At 40.0% G+C, this 16373-nt stretch overlaps 1 protein-coding gene and 1 long non-coding RNA gene across 2 annotated transcripts; one reads left to right on the forward strand and one right to left on the reverse strand.

The window, feature by feature from the left end:
* Nucleotides 1-6425: 6425 nt before the first annotated feature.
* On the reverse strand, nt 6426-9428 carry LOC129729149 (sarcoplasmic calcium-binding protein). Its single transcript, XM_055687633.1, has 4 exons — nt 9085-9428; nt 8588-8755; nt 6884-7192; nt 6426-6826 (listed from the first exon to the last, which is right to left on the reverse strand). The coding sequence occupies exons 1-4, from the start codon at nt 9199-9201 to the stop codon at nt 6596-6598; spliced, it is 825 nt and encodes a 274-aa protein (XP_055543608.1). The 5' UTR covers nt 9202-9428; the 3' UTR covers nt 6426-6595.
* Nucleotides 9429-9554: 126 nt separating this feature from the next.
* Nucleotides 9555-11308, forward strand: LOC129729150 (uncharacterized). Its single transcript, XR_008728660.1, has 3 exons — nt 9555-10206; nt 10272-10423; nt 10645-11308. It is a non-coding gene; the product is annotated as an uncharacterized LOC129729150 (long non-coding RNA).
* The last annotated feature ends 5065 nt before the right edge of the window (nt 11309-16373 follow it).

Raw genomic sequence — 16373 nt, forward strand, 5'->3', positions numbered from 1 at the left:
TTTGAGCGGGTTTGTTAGATGATTGAAACTTCCAGGTTTATTTTTGTTTAAATAAACTTTAGCATTCCTAATATAGCATATTGTTTTCAGGTTACCAACTTTATTGATTAAATTTATTATTATGTTCATGTTATTATTATGTAGCCCATTACAAGGTTTTTTCCATTGAACCAGTGACATTTTATATTTTTGTTTTTATTAATTCAACAGTATCCCCCAAGTTTTGATTAGCATCAGTTTCCTGAATAAATCACAAAAAAACTCTATCGCTCAATCAATCCAAGGCATTCCCTTTATTGGGTCGGTGGTTACGCAATGCAAACCCTCGACCTTAACCTTGTAGAATTTCAAATCAGAAGTAGGGTCGGTGGAGCATTATGAAATCGTAAGGAATCTTCGCCAAAGGATTGTGGATATCCGGAGTAATATAGAAAACTTCCGTGCATCACTCGTGGATACGGTAGAGGAAATGAGTCACTTGAGCATCGGTGGAGGCGGACAGGAAACTATATCGGCGGCTGCGACTATCCTTAACAGAAGGTAGATGTGTATTATGAGAACGGTCCTATAATAGAGAACTGGCTGCATTGGGAGTTCTCAGGATAGCATACCGCCATGCGACACGAAACTCTAAAAACGCACTCCGGAACCACTATGATAGTGTGACGCAAAGGCTGTTCTTCACAAGAAACAGGAGAAGGGCAAATGTGGAATCAGAAAAGATAGAGCCAAACCTTTCATCACCTCTAAGAAGAATAACAGAAATACAAACAAATTACTCATCAAAAAGTTGAGTACTAATCCGATAGTACAAATTAGTGGGGCCTCCAGTATCGAAGAAGATCGAACAAAATTTTCAATTCTCTCATGAGCAAAATCATTTCAAATCGCCTGGAAATACGCGAAAATTTAATCGACCATTTTTGATTTGAATGAAACTTTGCACACGTATTTGGCTTAGCAAACTGAGCATTTTTCACAGGTGGAGAGATTTTTTACACCCATGAGTTACATTCAAAAAGGACGTATGCCTTTTGGCACAGGTTTTATTCGAAGCATTGTAGCCCAGAAACCGTTAGTTGTATAGAAAAACTGCCTGAGAATGAGTTGTAGGGAATTAAAAATGCTCCATAAAAAAATATACACTGTACAAAAAAAAATTGTTTCGACCAAAAAATTTAAAAATACTTAATTTCAATTTAAAAAAAAAGAGTTGAATTTTTGTTTTTTTTTTTAAGAAACGACAATTATACGCAACTTTAAAAAAAAAGTCCAGGATGGAGAAATGAAAAATAATTTTTTTATGGTAGATTAATTTTTTTTGTGAAAATTCTAATTCAAATATTTTTCAAAATATTTGTATTCTGATGATTTTGAAAGATGCAGAAAGTCATTTTGAATCAAATAGCTCTTGGTAGTAAACATTCTAAAGGCATTGGTTTTCGAGTTATTTCTAATTTAAGCTCGAAAAATTATAATTATTTAGGAAAATACACGTTTTTCTTAATTTGTCCATGGTTCTCCAGCGAAAACCATACGTTTATTGGAATGCTTGATCAAAAATATACAATTCATTCTTTGACAACAAAACGATTGGATAAATAACTCAAGCGCTAAATCTTAGCCACCTCACAACCATCGACATTGTAATTTCAGTTGTAAAATACATAAATACTCACGAAAAAGTGAAAAAAAATGATCAATACCTTACCTTACCAAACAGTCCCAACCCGTGGTGTGGCCTTTGCTGTACGTAAGAGTCGTCTCCATTCCACTCGGTCCATGGCTGCAGTTCGCCAGCTCTGCAGTCTGCGTAGGGTCCGCAGGTCGTCTTCCACCTGATCGATCCACCTTGCCCGCTGTGCACCTCTCCGTCTCGTCCCTGACGGATTGGTTTCAAGAACCATCTTTACCGGGCTGTCGTCTGACATCCTTACAACATGCCCAGCCCACCGCAGCCTGCCTATCTTAGCGGTGTGGACGATAGATGGCTCCCCAAGCAGCTTCTGCAGTTCGTGGTTCATTCGCCTTCTCCACACTCCGTTTTCCATCTGCAGTCCACCGAAAATGGTACGCAGCACCTTCGCTCGAACACCGCAAGGGCGTGTTGGTCCTCCACAAGCATAGTCCATGTCTCATGCCCGTAGAGGACTACCGGTCTGATCAGCGTCTTGTAGATGGTTAACTTGGTGCGGCGGCGAATTCTACTCGATCGGAGCGTCCTCCGGAGACCAAAGTATGCACGATTTCCTGCCATAATGCGCCGTTGAATTTCTCTGCTGGTATCGTTGTCGGCAGTGTTACCAGTGAGCCCAGGTACACAAACTCATCGACCACCTCGATTTAATCACCGCCAATTTGAACTCGAGGTGGGAGGTTACTGATACTGTTACTGTCTTCACGTGAACCCCTTCCTTTCATGTACTTCGTCTTCGATGCATTGATGACCAGTCCAATCTTTTTGGCTTCAGCCTTTAATCCGATGTACGTATCCGCCATCTTCACAAAGGTCCGAGCCACAATGTCAATATCGTCGGCGAAACCAAACAGTTGAACCGACTTTTGGAAAATCGTGCCACTCGTGTTAATTCCCGCTCTTCTAATGACACCTTCCAGGGCAATGTTGAACAGTAGGCACGAGAGACCATCACCTTGCCTCAGCCCTCTTCGGGTTTCGAAGGGGCTCGAGAGTGCCCCCGAAACACGAACTACACACATCCCTCGATTCATCGTCGCGGCAAAGTATTTGGGAGAGTACCTTGTAGGCGACATTCAACAGAGTGATTGCCCGATAATTGCAGCACTCCAGTTTGTCGCCCTTTTTGTAGATGGGACACACAATACCCTCCATCCACTCCTCCGGTACTCGTTCTTCCTCCCAAACCTTGACAATGATCCAGTGCACGGCTCTAGCCAGTGTTTCTCCACCGTATTTCAATAGCTCGCTGGGAAGTTGGTCCACTCCAGCAGCTTTGTTGTTTTTCATCCGACCAATCTCCTCCTCCACCTCCAGAAGATCGGGGGCTAGAATTCTGATGTCTTCTGCTCGTGCACCAAGATCAGTTGCCATACCGTCCTCGCGCTCTACTGCATCGCCGTTTAGATGCTCGTCGAAGTGCTGCCTCCACCTTTCGATCACCTCACACTCGTCAGTAAGGAGGTTGCCGTCCAAGCTCCTGCACCTATCGGCTTGCGGCTCGAAGCCTTTACGGGAGCTGTTCAGCTTCTTGTAGAACTTTCGAGTGTCGTTAGCTTGGTACAGCTCTTCCATCGCTACGCGATCTCGGTCCTCTTGCTGGCGCTTCTTCCTTCGGAGGAGTGAGTTTTGGCTGTTCCGTGCCTGTCGGTATCGTTCCACGTTCGCTCTCGTGCGGTGTTGCAGCATTCTCGCCCGTGCTGCATTATTCTCCTCGACTAACCGTTTGCATTCGCCGTCAAACCAGTCATTTCTATGATTCGGGGCCCTTGTACCTAGTAGCGCTACAGCAGTGCTACCTATGGCGGATCGGATGCTCTTCCAGCCATCTTCAAGGGTAGCTGTGCCAAGCTGCTCTTCCGTGGGTAGCACTGCCTCCAGCTGCTGCGCGTGTTCCTGTGCAGCCTCGGCGTCCCGCAGTTGCTCAATATTTGGTCGCGGCGTTCGACTTCGGCGGGTGTTATACACCGTCGATAGTTTTAAGCGCATGCACACAGCTACTAGGTAGTGGTCCGAATCTATATTCGCAAAAATGATCAATGTTACCCCGTTTTACGGTACTACCTTTCATGAAAGCCCATGAAGGTCCCGCAAAATTTTGGCCAGATTTGGCGAGTTTCCACTACAGCCGGGAAGTCATCCAGTGGTACCGCGAAAATAACGTAGATTTCATCAATAAAAACATAAATCACCCAACTGCCCGCAGTTCCGGCACTTTGTTTTGATGTATTAACCTTATTTGTACGTCAATCCGTTACCAAAAATACAGTAGACTTCATTATTCCGGATTCTGAATGGACATAGCTTCACATAGAGAGAAGACCATCATGGGAACTGCCAAACCAAAACGAATAACGGCAATGCAAAATCATACTGCTCACCTGTTTTGATGTTGACAGTTGCCATAACGGGTACTACCTTGTCTTTTTTCCATGTATGGAGATTCACTAGCAATTCGCATTAACGGCGTTGATAGAGATTTTGAAGGTTGTTTTCAGCTACCCAATGGTTATGGTTAATTATGGTAGCTTCAGAAATGAATGGGGCACCCAAATTAATAGGAATGCTGTAATCATTCATTTTCTTCTGGTTTGAGCTTTTGGAATGCACCTTTTTTTTTTTCATTTTGTCGACCAGTGTAATCAGCCGACACCATATCCGGCCAGGACACCGCGTCTTCTCCCTTATGGTATTTCTTGATGAACCACGCAACTTCCGGCAGGCACTTCGTTCTATAAATTATCCCGTCCCCAGTCAGTCCGGTGCGAGAGGAAGCAGCTTTGACATAACCTTCTCGTTGATTGTTAGCCACAGCAGGAACTTGGTGTGAAGTAAACTTCTTGAGGGCAGTAAAATACGGATAGCCCTGCCAGCCATTTCCTTCCAGGGTGAGATAGGTCTCGTCGTCAATCACCACCGCCACGTCGTGATTCACCGGGAAAATCGACTTGATTATCTTAATCAGTCGCTACCGCTGCGTCATTGCCTGCAATTCCAAGACCAGCGGACCGGACTACTTTCTGACATGTATGTCCATGTTCCCTAAGTACTTTGTGTAGCCACTTTTCCCTAGTTTTTCCTCTTCAGTATTATTTGAAGCTTCTTGTCGCTCAGGGTCGTTGACCGTCCAGAACCGTGTTTTCCGATGCGCTGATTGTTATCTAATAGTGTCAAGATGTTATAAATGCCAGAACGGGCGTATCCGGTGTCCACGAGCTGCCGCACGATGTCCTTTTTCGACGCGACGGGGTATTGCTCTTTGTAATGGCACACCTCTGAAGGGAGTAGCTTCACTTTTTTCACCATCACGGTTATAGTTCTACCGATAGAACTGCCATTTTTTTGCGTACTCATGGGTTACTATGATTGATGGTGCATTGGTAGTTTCCTCAGTGCGCGTGAAGGTAAACCCATGAAAAATCCAAAAATTAAACATGGTTTCCATTTTTCCATTAACCCTATTTTAATTAAAATTATACAATAACAGCTCGCTAATAGTTTTTCACAGTTTCTGACCGTAAAGATATTGCTTCTCAAAATCTTTTTTTTACCCTTTTCAACTGTTGTTTTGTGTCCTAATTATTTTCGAAATCTTTTTAGTACTACCATGAATCACCAGCAGCCAACGGTACGCAAATTACAGATTAAGCATTATTATGTTTAATCTTCATGCATCTTAGTTTGTTATTTTTTACCTATCAACGCTCAATTAAATATGTCTGGCAAATTATATTTTCGTACGATGATTAATGCTCTGCTATTCTAGTTCAAATGACACTTCAGTGTTTCTGATTGGTTAACCAATACCTTACAGTTTTTTATTTGACTTCTCTGTTTAATTCTTTAAACTTTAAACAATTTTTTTCATTTCCCATTAAATTTCTTACTGCTGATAATGAACTTTAAGATTTTACTCATTTTTTCATTTTACTCATATTTTAAGCCATTTTTCATGATTGGTTATATTTGTTAGCGACCTGAATGAGATGCCTGAACAATTTTTGACTAGTTTTTACTGCATTAACATTTTTTGCAGTTTCGAATTGCCTCAATGATTGATAATTTGAATTTAACTTTTATTTGAACGCTGTGCTAAAGCTTTGCTCCTGAGCTTTTATCAAAGTTGCACCTATAAAGTTTTATTCTTTTCTAAAGCTAGCATAGTTAACTTTACGGGGAAAACATCAAGTCAGTGCAATTTATCTCAAATTTCGGTTCAGTTGTTATTATGTTGAAATTTTTCTCTTCATGCAATTGAAACTTTTCACGTTTGAAAGCTTGCAAATACGAGTCTGTATTGCAAGCAAGTAAGGTTCAAAAGTTGCCTTAGATAAACCAACGTAATTCATTGTCGAATTCGGCAACTTTGGACAGAATACTTTTTTCTAACGAATACACTTAATATGAGAGAAACTTTTGTTGAAATTCAAATAAATTAAACCAAAATCATAGTTGTTAAAAAATCTGAAATAATGTTAAGCTCTTCTCTCGTGAAATTATCAGTCTAAAATGCATTTTACATTTCGTAAAGTTGACTCTTCATGCCACAATGATGTCATCGTTTCTTCGTTTATAGAAAACATGAATACAATAGCTTTCCAGAGTGATTTAAACTGGTTGAGAATAACAATCATCACGCGAAAATTTAAATTTACCAAATCTCTCACTATCTTCTAAAGTATATAATTAAAATGCGTTTCTCTCATCTAAGTTCTTCAACAAAGGCAACTCATGTTTTACGATATTATATTTGATTATCACAACGCGAATCATACAAAATACGGGAGTAAGTATATTAAAGGTTGCAAATGCTTCATATCAAAATCGCTTCTTTTGTATGTCTTATGTTTAGGGAAAAAAATTAAAGAAAAACGCACCCTGGTGAAGAAAAAAACTTTTTCAGCGTGCCACCAGTGGTCCCCAGAACAGTCTCGAAACGTTAGTCTCATTCTCGGTCAGGAAGAAATCGCGCCCCAGCTTAATGAACTCGTCCAGCGTGATCTGTCCGTCGCCGTTCTTATCGATAACGGCAAACGAAACGGCGGCATCCTCCTCCGTCAAATCGAGACAGCGGAAGAACAGTTTAAATTCGTTAAGTGAAATCGAACCGGAACGGTCCTTGTCTACGGCCTGTTAAAAAATAGAAACAATTAGCAAATTGAACTCAACGAATCATGTTTGTATTACCCTGTAGAGGTACGGCAAAAACAGGTGAACCTTCTTCTTCAGGTCCTTATCGTTAACAACGTGGTGCATCTCAGTCAGGTACTGCTCCACGGTGACCAGATTGTACGGGGAGATTTCTCCCCACTGTTGGATCCAGGTGTTCTCCATGATTTGGCGGAATTCCTCCTTTGCCTTGGCGTCCAAGTGACCCAGTGCACTGAATTTCTCCGTCAGCAGCATGAAGTCGTCATAGGAAATAACCCCGTCGTTGTTGACGTCCAGCAAGCCGTGTAATGTGCGCATCTTTCGTCGCCAGAATTCAGTGTTGCCCTGGAGGAAGGAATGCAAAACGAAGTACATTATTTCACGATGTAACAATCGTCCACCGTGCGGTATATTAACACTACCTACGTCTAGTCTATGTACGAAGTGCAACTTAAAATCGATGAAGTCAAAGATCATCCACAATATCAAGCAATAGATCATTGCACACGAAAAATAACCTCACTTTTCTGACACTTCCCACGGGTTTGTTTACAAGGTTTTCCATTCACTTTTTATGTGATAGGAGTGAAAATGAATGATACGAGTACGAAAAAGATGGGAAAACTCTCCGCCTACGCGAATTCGTTACTGTGATCTTTTGGTTTATTCTTGGAAACGCAATTTTTATCAAGACACTTCCGCATTTTTATTCGAGCCGAAAATTTTACTATGTAAACAAACCCGCGACAACTGTCAAATCCATTTCTTCTTTTTGTTTTGTGACGTCACCGTGCAATGATCTATTGCCGAAATCACACACGTTTCGAACGCTTTCAAATCATTCCACAGCATTACATAACACCTCTAAACACGCATAAAGCATGCCGGTGCACGTGGTTAATAGCCGAGTGAACGGGTGTCAATTATGATGATCACAGCAGGCTCCTACTGACGAACAAGTTATGCTCGCTTGCACGTAGGTAGCAAAGATAACAATAATAACAACGGACGAGCGAGACAAAGCAGTGCTTGCATATGTAATCCCAGTGACCTGTTTTCATGCTGATTTGAAACGTTTCTCGCTCTTTGTCGAACTCTCTGAGATAAGTGCTTTGGCAACATTTTTCGATGCCCGTGAAGCTTTTTGTTTTTGCTCTCGCAGTGATCATAAAAAACGTTTTATTCTATTTGGCTCAAAACAAGGAACCGCGACGAAAAAGTAATCCGTGTAAAAAAAGGTACAGTTGCTAAGATTAGGCACTCGACTATCAGTTTATGCACTCGGTAAAACTCGATAAATTGGAACGAAGCCCACGCCATTATTCGATCAAAACAAATAAGCTTCTATAAGAGCATCGAAAAACAAGCAGCTGGTCAATTTGCTTTCCGTCACCTCATATAAATAAACAAATAACACCGGCTAATACCATACAAGCTTCTCGTATTAATACGCCACTAAGTTGACGAAGAAGAAGCTCAAGAGTAGAAGTGGCTCTACCTGTTTGGTGCGATCGACATCAGCCAATCTGTTGGAGGTAGCAGCGAAGACGATGTAAACACGCGTGTTTTATTTACCTCCCTCAAAATTGGTGAGGCGCTATACAAGATCGTCCAGCACTGACCCTCGCATTTGAGATAGACTTAAGTGCAGTTGTTTTTTAGAGACTTGGTTAGACAATAAATCGTATTTTGTTGCAGTTTTTTGTTGTCGAAAATATGTTCAAGCCGGTGTTCACTTACCCTCTCTCGGCCTCCTCTGAACTTCCGCTGCGGTCCCTTTTCGTCGTCCGATTCCGACTCGGAGTCACTGTCGTAAGCCCGTTCGGGTTTGCTGCTTTTGCTTGCATACTTTCGCACATTAGTAGATATGAAGTTAGTCTTGACCGCTCCAACCGCTGCGAAATAAGTCTGCACGAATGGAAAGGTTAGCAAACGGTAAAATAGAATAAAATGTAAATATTTCCGAGCTTGCAGTCAACCCGCATGCTCGTAAATCAGTTGATAATGGTTCCATTACATGCGTATAGCTATTCACATTCAAACGAATGGTTTTTATTTAATCAACTGGCGGATGCACTTGCGCTGCTTTCGAAATGAAGCGAACCTGAACAATCGACACGAATCTTTTTCTCTCATAATTGATTCAAAACAGGTTTACGACAAGAAGAATGGTCTGACTAGTACCAAAACCGATTGGATCAGTTCATTTCGAGTATTGAAAAAAATAAGCAACTCACCTTTTGCTGTGGCAGCAAGTTTTCATTGGCAGAACTGAGCACAGCAAGCGAGGAGAAACTTCGCTCCCAGCGTAGAAACGAGGACCGGGTGCAGTTTCTCAACAAAGCGAAAGCCATCTTGGATGGTTGTTTTTTCTTACTTACATAAAAAAAATCACAAATAACGTTCCTATCTTACAGTAATTTTTAAAACCAACATCTACCCTAACACCGGGTCGAAATAATTTTGAACCTACAACTGATTAAAAACTGAACTGAACGTTTTTGAAACGTATCTTGCGGTTTCCGTGCGTACACTGTGTGGCGATGCTCGTGGCAGGCAGAACCAGAAATGACGAATTTAAAATTCGAACGAGTTTGGCTCCTGCCTGCTGCTTCAACACATCACACCAACATTGTTACACACTCTTCCTTTCTGTTTTGCGCTGGCTGTCCTCGCCGCGGCGCGATTGGCAGGGTAGACACCGATCTTATCGGTTGCTTTGTTTTGGTACAGCCAACTTGCGCGTGGTGATAGTATCGGCTTTCGAAAAGTACACATCTGTTATTAAAACATTAAAAAGTACACAATCGAGTTGGGTGTTAAATTACACCGGAACCCAATTTAAAGTCCATTGAAAGGCTTCTAATTTGCTCAAACAGCTAGAAAGTGAAATTCGATGCGATACATAAAATCGCCCACCCAAACACCAACACAACATCGAAGCAAAACAAACGATCGGATGAATGATTTTCCATAATATTTTGTTATGCTCGAGGGGAGTTTGTGTTGCGACGCAATAAAAAGGCATCGAGAAGTCTGCACTGCACAAACCATAGCAACCAGTATAGCACGCACACACTCAATTCCACCAGCCAACTTCGTTTACAACTCCCGGTGTAATCACTTCCACACACTCGAAATATTTGACACAGTTTGTGTTCCATTCGCCGCATGGCCCTGTGCCGTTCGATTCGGTTCGAGCAAAGCGGTAGTGCTCTGGAAGGTTACTAGTGAGAGCGCACTCCCATCGGTCACGTAGACAGAACAAAATTTGTTTTTTGTGTCTACTTTTTGCATTAGAAAACATTACCAGTACATGTTAGTGCGTAATAATCAGTTTATTCACAGTTACAAGTGTGGTAAACAGTCTGGCAATCAGCTGATGACGAAGCTAAACTGTATCAAGAAATTCTGCATCTTCCAGATTCCGAGGACAATCCTTGTGGTAAACACAAACATTGGATCGATTTCTGGCATAGCCCACCAAACACTGGCACCGGTTGATCGTCCTCATAGCCAGCGTTGCCAGGTATCCAGATTTAGCTGGATTATCCAGATTTTTGAACATGTATCCAGGTAGACAGCTTTGATGTCCAATTATCCAGATTTTTCATGGATGATCCAGATTTTATTTTCTCTGTTCCGCAAAAAAGTCATCACTTCAATTTTGGCGCGAAATTTTGCAATTTTGTCACCTCAAATTTTGCGTACCCCAAGCTTTTTATTCGAAAAATTAACCTTTCACCCCACGAAATGACTGCCAGATTTTTTCCAGATTTTTATTTTGCCTTTTCCAGATTTTTGAAAAAATGACCTGGCAACGCTGCTCATAGCACACAGCTGGCCATAGGTTCCACAAGATTTCCCACACGGTCTACCGATACGACGAAAGGTTTCATTAGCGGGACAATCCTGAGCTAGAGAACAAAGAAAAAACGGCATTGAAGTTCAAAGCGAATCACACTTTTTCAATCACCTACGAAGAACCGTTTCTTCCGGAAGTAGAAAGCGACTGCCGAAACTGCGCCACCATAAATACGCTGCGACGTGAGGTGCGTTGAAGAAGTTACTGCACAGCAGAAAAAGCACCAACGGAAACGTGGCTGACAACATTTCCCTCGATTGTTACTCACTGTGACTGTCACAAAGAAACTAAATTTAGCTGGCAAAGTTCTCCCAAGTTTGACCAAATCATTTTGGTGTAGTTAATAGTTTAATCATTTTCCCATTAGCACCATCGGTGGAAGTTTATTTCTGTTACAAAACCTAAATTAATCCACCTAGCGGTCAGACCCAGCCTTTCTCATTCAAACTTGTTATTTGTAAAAATAGATTTACATGGACGCTTCAATCCAATTAAAGTATATTCACTCTTTAGGTTCTAAAATATTGATGTTGTAATGGATACATATAATAAGAAATTTGACGTAATGTTAGTGCTTAAGAAATAGCGAAATAAAAGAAATGACATTTAGTTTCGAACAATTTCATCACGAGCAATACCGGGGACGTTCAAATAGTAGGAAACCACATTTAAATTATGTTGAGGCCACGTATATTGATCAAATCAGGTATAGTTTTAAATAGTCTTTGAATTTCTCTTCGTTCCATAACTTTTGAACCACATATCAAGTTGTCATGAGGTTAGTTATTTGCAGTGGTGGGCACCATTCCGCTAATTCGCTAATTAGCGACGCTGAAATTCAGTTAGCGATTTCGCTAATTTTTGAGCTGGTAAGCGAAACTGTTAGCGTCGCTAAAATTTTGGCCTTCAAAACGCTAATCGCTAATTCGCTAAATTTTGTGGAGAAGCGACAATAGAAATATTTAGAAAAACTGAATTGCTGATGGCGTACGTAAATTGCTTCGAAAGATGAACATACTTTACTGCGAAAGTTACTCTTGTCAGTTTTTTCACCCTAGAATGGAGTTCCAGTTATCGTACAAGCCACAGGAGCATTTTGAAAAACAAGCACAAGGTCTAGATTGAATTTTTGGCACACCAAGAATTTTGATGAATTGCAATGCGCTTGAAATTATGACAACTTTGGTTCTATTTTTTCGATTCAGATAATAATTGAATTTTCATGAAAACATTCCTAAGAGTATCTATTTTCAATGCAAGCTAAATAACTTTTGTTATTCTTGTTTTTACAAAATCAAATATGAATACCGTTTCGTGAACCTCTTACTGTAAATAGCTTTAAAAAGTAATTGTTTTCGTTTATTTAACCAAAACAGATCAAAGTGGTCCAAATCTTACAAAACATGAGCAATAAATATAAAGATAGGACTATTTACATAATAAAAAGTTAGCGATTAGCGAAAGTTGCGCTAATGTGGGTTTAGCGTTTAGCGATTATCGAGCTAAATTTTCCGGTTAGCGACTCAGCGATTAGCGTCGTTAAATTTTCGGTTAGCGGTGCCCACCACTGGTTATTCGTGAGTTTAAGAGAGAACTCGTTCATATGACGCTAGTTATGTTGAATAAGTCGTGTAATATTTGAGATAATAGACTCGTTGTTTAAACAATTTAATATATAACGGTTGCTTCAGTTCGATTATAATCGAATGGAATGGGAACGTATAGAGCAGCAGAATTATGAAACCACTTGTTCAATCATAATTCATCAGTTAACCCTTAACTAGCCCGTTCATCTGATATCAATATTGTTCAAATCGGTTGTGTAGTTTCTAAGATAATGAAGTTTCGTGATTTTCACATTTCGATACATTACAGAAGAAGTTACTGTCCGATTACAGTAAAATTCAATAGGGTGTTATGAGGCAGCTGGAACTCTCGTTTGACACTAATTTAGTGCAAATCGGTCAGCCATCTCTGAGAAAAGTGAGTGAGTTTAAGTAGTCTTATGAATATTTTACTTTTCATAGCTGGATTTCATATTTTTCAACATAAGAGGCAAAGTAATAGTCCGATTGCAAAAAAAATCAATAGGGTCTCATGGGGCAACTAGATCTTCCATTTGACACCGATTTCATGAAAATCGGTCCAGCCATCTCTGAGAAACATGAGTGAGATTAAATAGTCTCGAGAACACGTTTCTTTGCATAACTTTTGAACCACATGTCCAATCTTAATGAAATTCAAAAGTTAAGAGTTTCTTACGTAGCCCGTTCATTTGAAATTAATTGTGTTCAAACCGGTTGCGTAGTTTCTGAGATATTGATGTTTCGTGATTTTCACATTTTGATACATAACCTCCAAACCAAAATCCGATTACAATGTAATTCAATAGGGTCTTATGGGGCAACTAGACCTTTCATTTGTAATTAATTTCATTGAAATCGGTCTAGCCATCTCTGAGAAAATCGAGTGAGATTGGGAGAGCGTTACACACACACACATACAGAAAATGCTCAGCTCACCGAAATGAGTTAAGTGATATACGACATTCGGCCCTTTGGAGCACTTTTATACCTTTAGTTTTTTCAGTGATTGCTATACCTTTCTAGGAGAAAGGCTATAGGAGAAAGGCAAAAATGCGCGCGATGAAATGTTTCTCAATAGTCCAGGTAGTTTGAAATGTTTCGAGCATACTAGCGACATCTATCCGTCAGTTGGGTACAACTATTAAACCTTTGCTAAAGGACGCGCTCACACCTCTCTGAACCGTTCTTTATTCTCACGACCAAACATTAAAAATAGGTAAAAAACTACCTATACTGGAACACTGATATCCAGCATACAATCACCAAAGCTACAAACGCTTTATGGGTGTGCAGGAGAGCTGGGGCTACAAATACAGCATAACACATTGGACAACAATAAACAGACCAAAAATCATCAAAGTCTCGTTGGTCTGGTAGCCCATAACGAATGAGTCATTCACTCAAGCACAGCTTGATAAGATTCACAATTTGACCTGTGTATCGATTTATGGGGATGTGAAAAGTAGGGTAGATCTGCTGAATATAGACCACTTCCTTTAGTGAACCACCTGAACACCTTTTACCAAATGAAACCTGATAAATATACTTATTTTGATAGGTTCTTTGACAATATCAATAATGTTCTTTACCAGAAATGTTGCAACAGACGTTTACTATAATATTCTTAATTAGGCCGTTACAAATTTTATTTTCATTTTATGTCACCCCCCCCCCCCTCAAAAACCTTGAATATTGGAAGGGGAAGAAAAAAAGCTCAAACCGTTTTGTTCATTTCATTGGTTTTCCGACAGCATAAATGCTTACTTTAGCAACAAACAAGTCAGGCAAGCGAAATAAAAACTAATAATAATAAAAAGTTATTTTTCAACATTTATTTGAGTGCAAGTTACAAACGTCATAACTTGCTCACAAACTTTGATCAAAGATATTTCTTTTTTTTTTCGTCTCGGTGTTATTTATTTTTTGCCACCCCCTTTGCTAACTTTGATAACCTTGGACATAGAAAGAATTCGTCATTTGTATCAGCCTTAAAACTGTAAAAAATATCTTTTAACCTGATGCTACCCGAATTGCCATGGTTCGTTAACGTTTTCATAAGAAACGGCTTTACCAAAAACAGAACTGACATCACACTTTCCGAGCGAAAATTACCAGATTTTTGATGAACGGTTAGAATAATAGTGATAATAGTGTCTTTAAAAGATAAACAATCAATTTCACTAAAATAACACTTAAAATTTGAAAAAAATAGTGGTCCAATTTATGGTAGAAAAAGTACTGTTTTCCTTATTTTGACATGCTTCATTTCGAACAAGAGCGATCAGCATGCTGTCTCGCTGAATACCTGAACTTTTATTTAAATACATCGAAGTAACACAGCGAATCATATGTCGTTTTCGCTTTTGCGGTGTAGCTACCCCGCGGACTACACTTTGTCCTATCACTGTTTTTTTTTTACATTTTCCGGACTATCCCGGACTACCCTTTGTCTGTCCCGGACAGTCCGCGCAAGAAACAGAGTGCAGTTTTGAAGACACCAACACATTCACACGTATGTGTCAAAATCAAAAAAAACATGTGTCAAAATCGGTTTGCTTTGATTATCGTTCTTCGCGTGTCAAACATCAGGTTGAATTTTATTTATTTTATTTTGTTATTTTGTCATTTCTCAGTAAATTGGCAAATTTTTCGTACAGTAGCACAAATGCGATAGAGGACAATGGCGATAATGACCAAAACAAAAGTGACAGTTACCTCTGGTATTACGCACACCATTGCAACTGCTCGGAAAGTGTTTTTCTTTTTCCAGATGCAAAGCGTAGTCCGGGACGGGATAATCCTGCCGTAAAAACGAATTCGACAATAGTTACCATAGATGTATTATGATCGTGTTATTGTAACAAGTTGCAGCTAAAATGCGGAATATACTGAAGCAGCTGTTACTGAGTGTCTCCAAGCAATAAAAATTGGTGTTTCGATTAGAGAAGCTTCCGCGATCCACCGTAATGTTCCGTGCAAGCAGGAAGTCGTCAGGAAAACAAAGGTTCGTACGAAATATCCAGAATTACTTTGGAGGATTGACTTCGAAGCGAGTTAAAAACGGCAACATGGTCTATGGATGGTCCTTTATAATTCGAAGCAAGCTGCGGCATGGTGCAATTGTTCACAACTACCTGTTATACAGTGGATTAGAAAATTATTCAAGTAGACCTGGCCCAAATTAGGAAATTATTCTTTTATTATAGGGAACTATACTGCCGCTCCAAGCATAACTGTCCCAGCGTCCATAAGGTTTGCATAGAATATAGGACAGTTATGCTTGAAGTGGCAGTATAGGTATTATCTTGTTGTTTTTCATGCAGAAAAGATAGAAAACATGTTACATCATGTTCAGCTACACTACTAAGTGGTCCACTAAAATCGACCTCGATGCATGAAAAGCAACGATTGAAGCTAACTGGAACGTCATAAGCGGTTTCTAAAAGATAGGTGATATAGATCCAAATCGCGAGGAAAATCTCGCGAACATCGCAGGCCATGCACAAGGCACTGTCCGATTAAGTGTTATCTCAAGAAGCCGAACAAACTTGCCGATGATATCTGTGGTCTCGAAAATGAAACCTTGGAATATTTATGCTATGAATGCTGTCTATTGATATAACACAGAATCTATAAATTTGGTAAATGCAGGGGCGACTCGTCCATAGGTGCAACCTGTGCATTGTACACGGGGACGTCAGGCAAAAAATATATTTCAAACGCAAAATATTTCATTGGTTTTAGTTTCACTTTCAAATAGTAACAAATAGAATGACTTGCGTTATTACGCGCACATTATTGTGTTTACTTCCTCAAACTGCGATTTTCAGAATTTTAGTTGAACAGGCAGGTTCAAAAGTCACGAGTCGCCCCTGGGTAAATGACACGTAAAACCTACCGACAAGTACGGAAGTAACAGTAACAAACTTCATAAAGATTGCGATGCCCGATTGGGATAAATGTAAAATCTAGCAAGCACAGTAATTGGGGCATACCACAATAGATCAAATAATGATCGCAGTGGTTCAGTCTCGTACAAAAAATGACATTTTTTCTTAAATATCCATATATTTAG

Source organism: Wyeomyia smithii, chromosome 3 (genome assembly GCF_029784165.1).
Source record: "Wyeomyia smithii strain HCP4-BCI-WySm-NY-G18 chromosome 3, ASM2978416v1, whole genome shotgun sequence".
Taxonomy (NCBI): Eukaryota; Metazoa; Arthropoda; class Insecta; order Diptera; family Culicidae; genus Wyeomyia; species Wyeomyia smithii.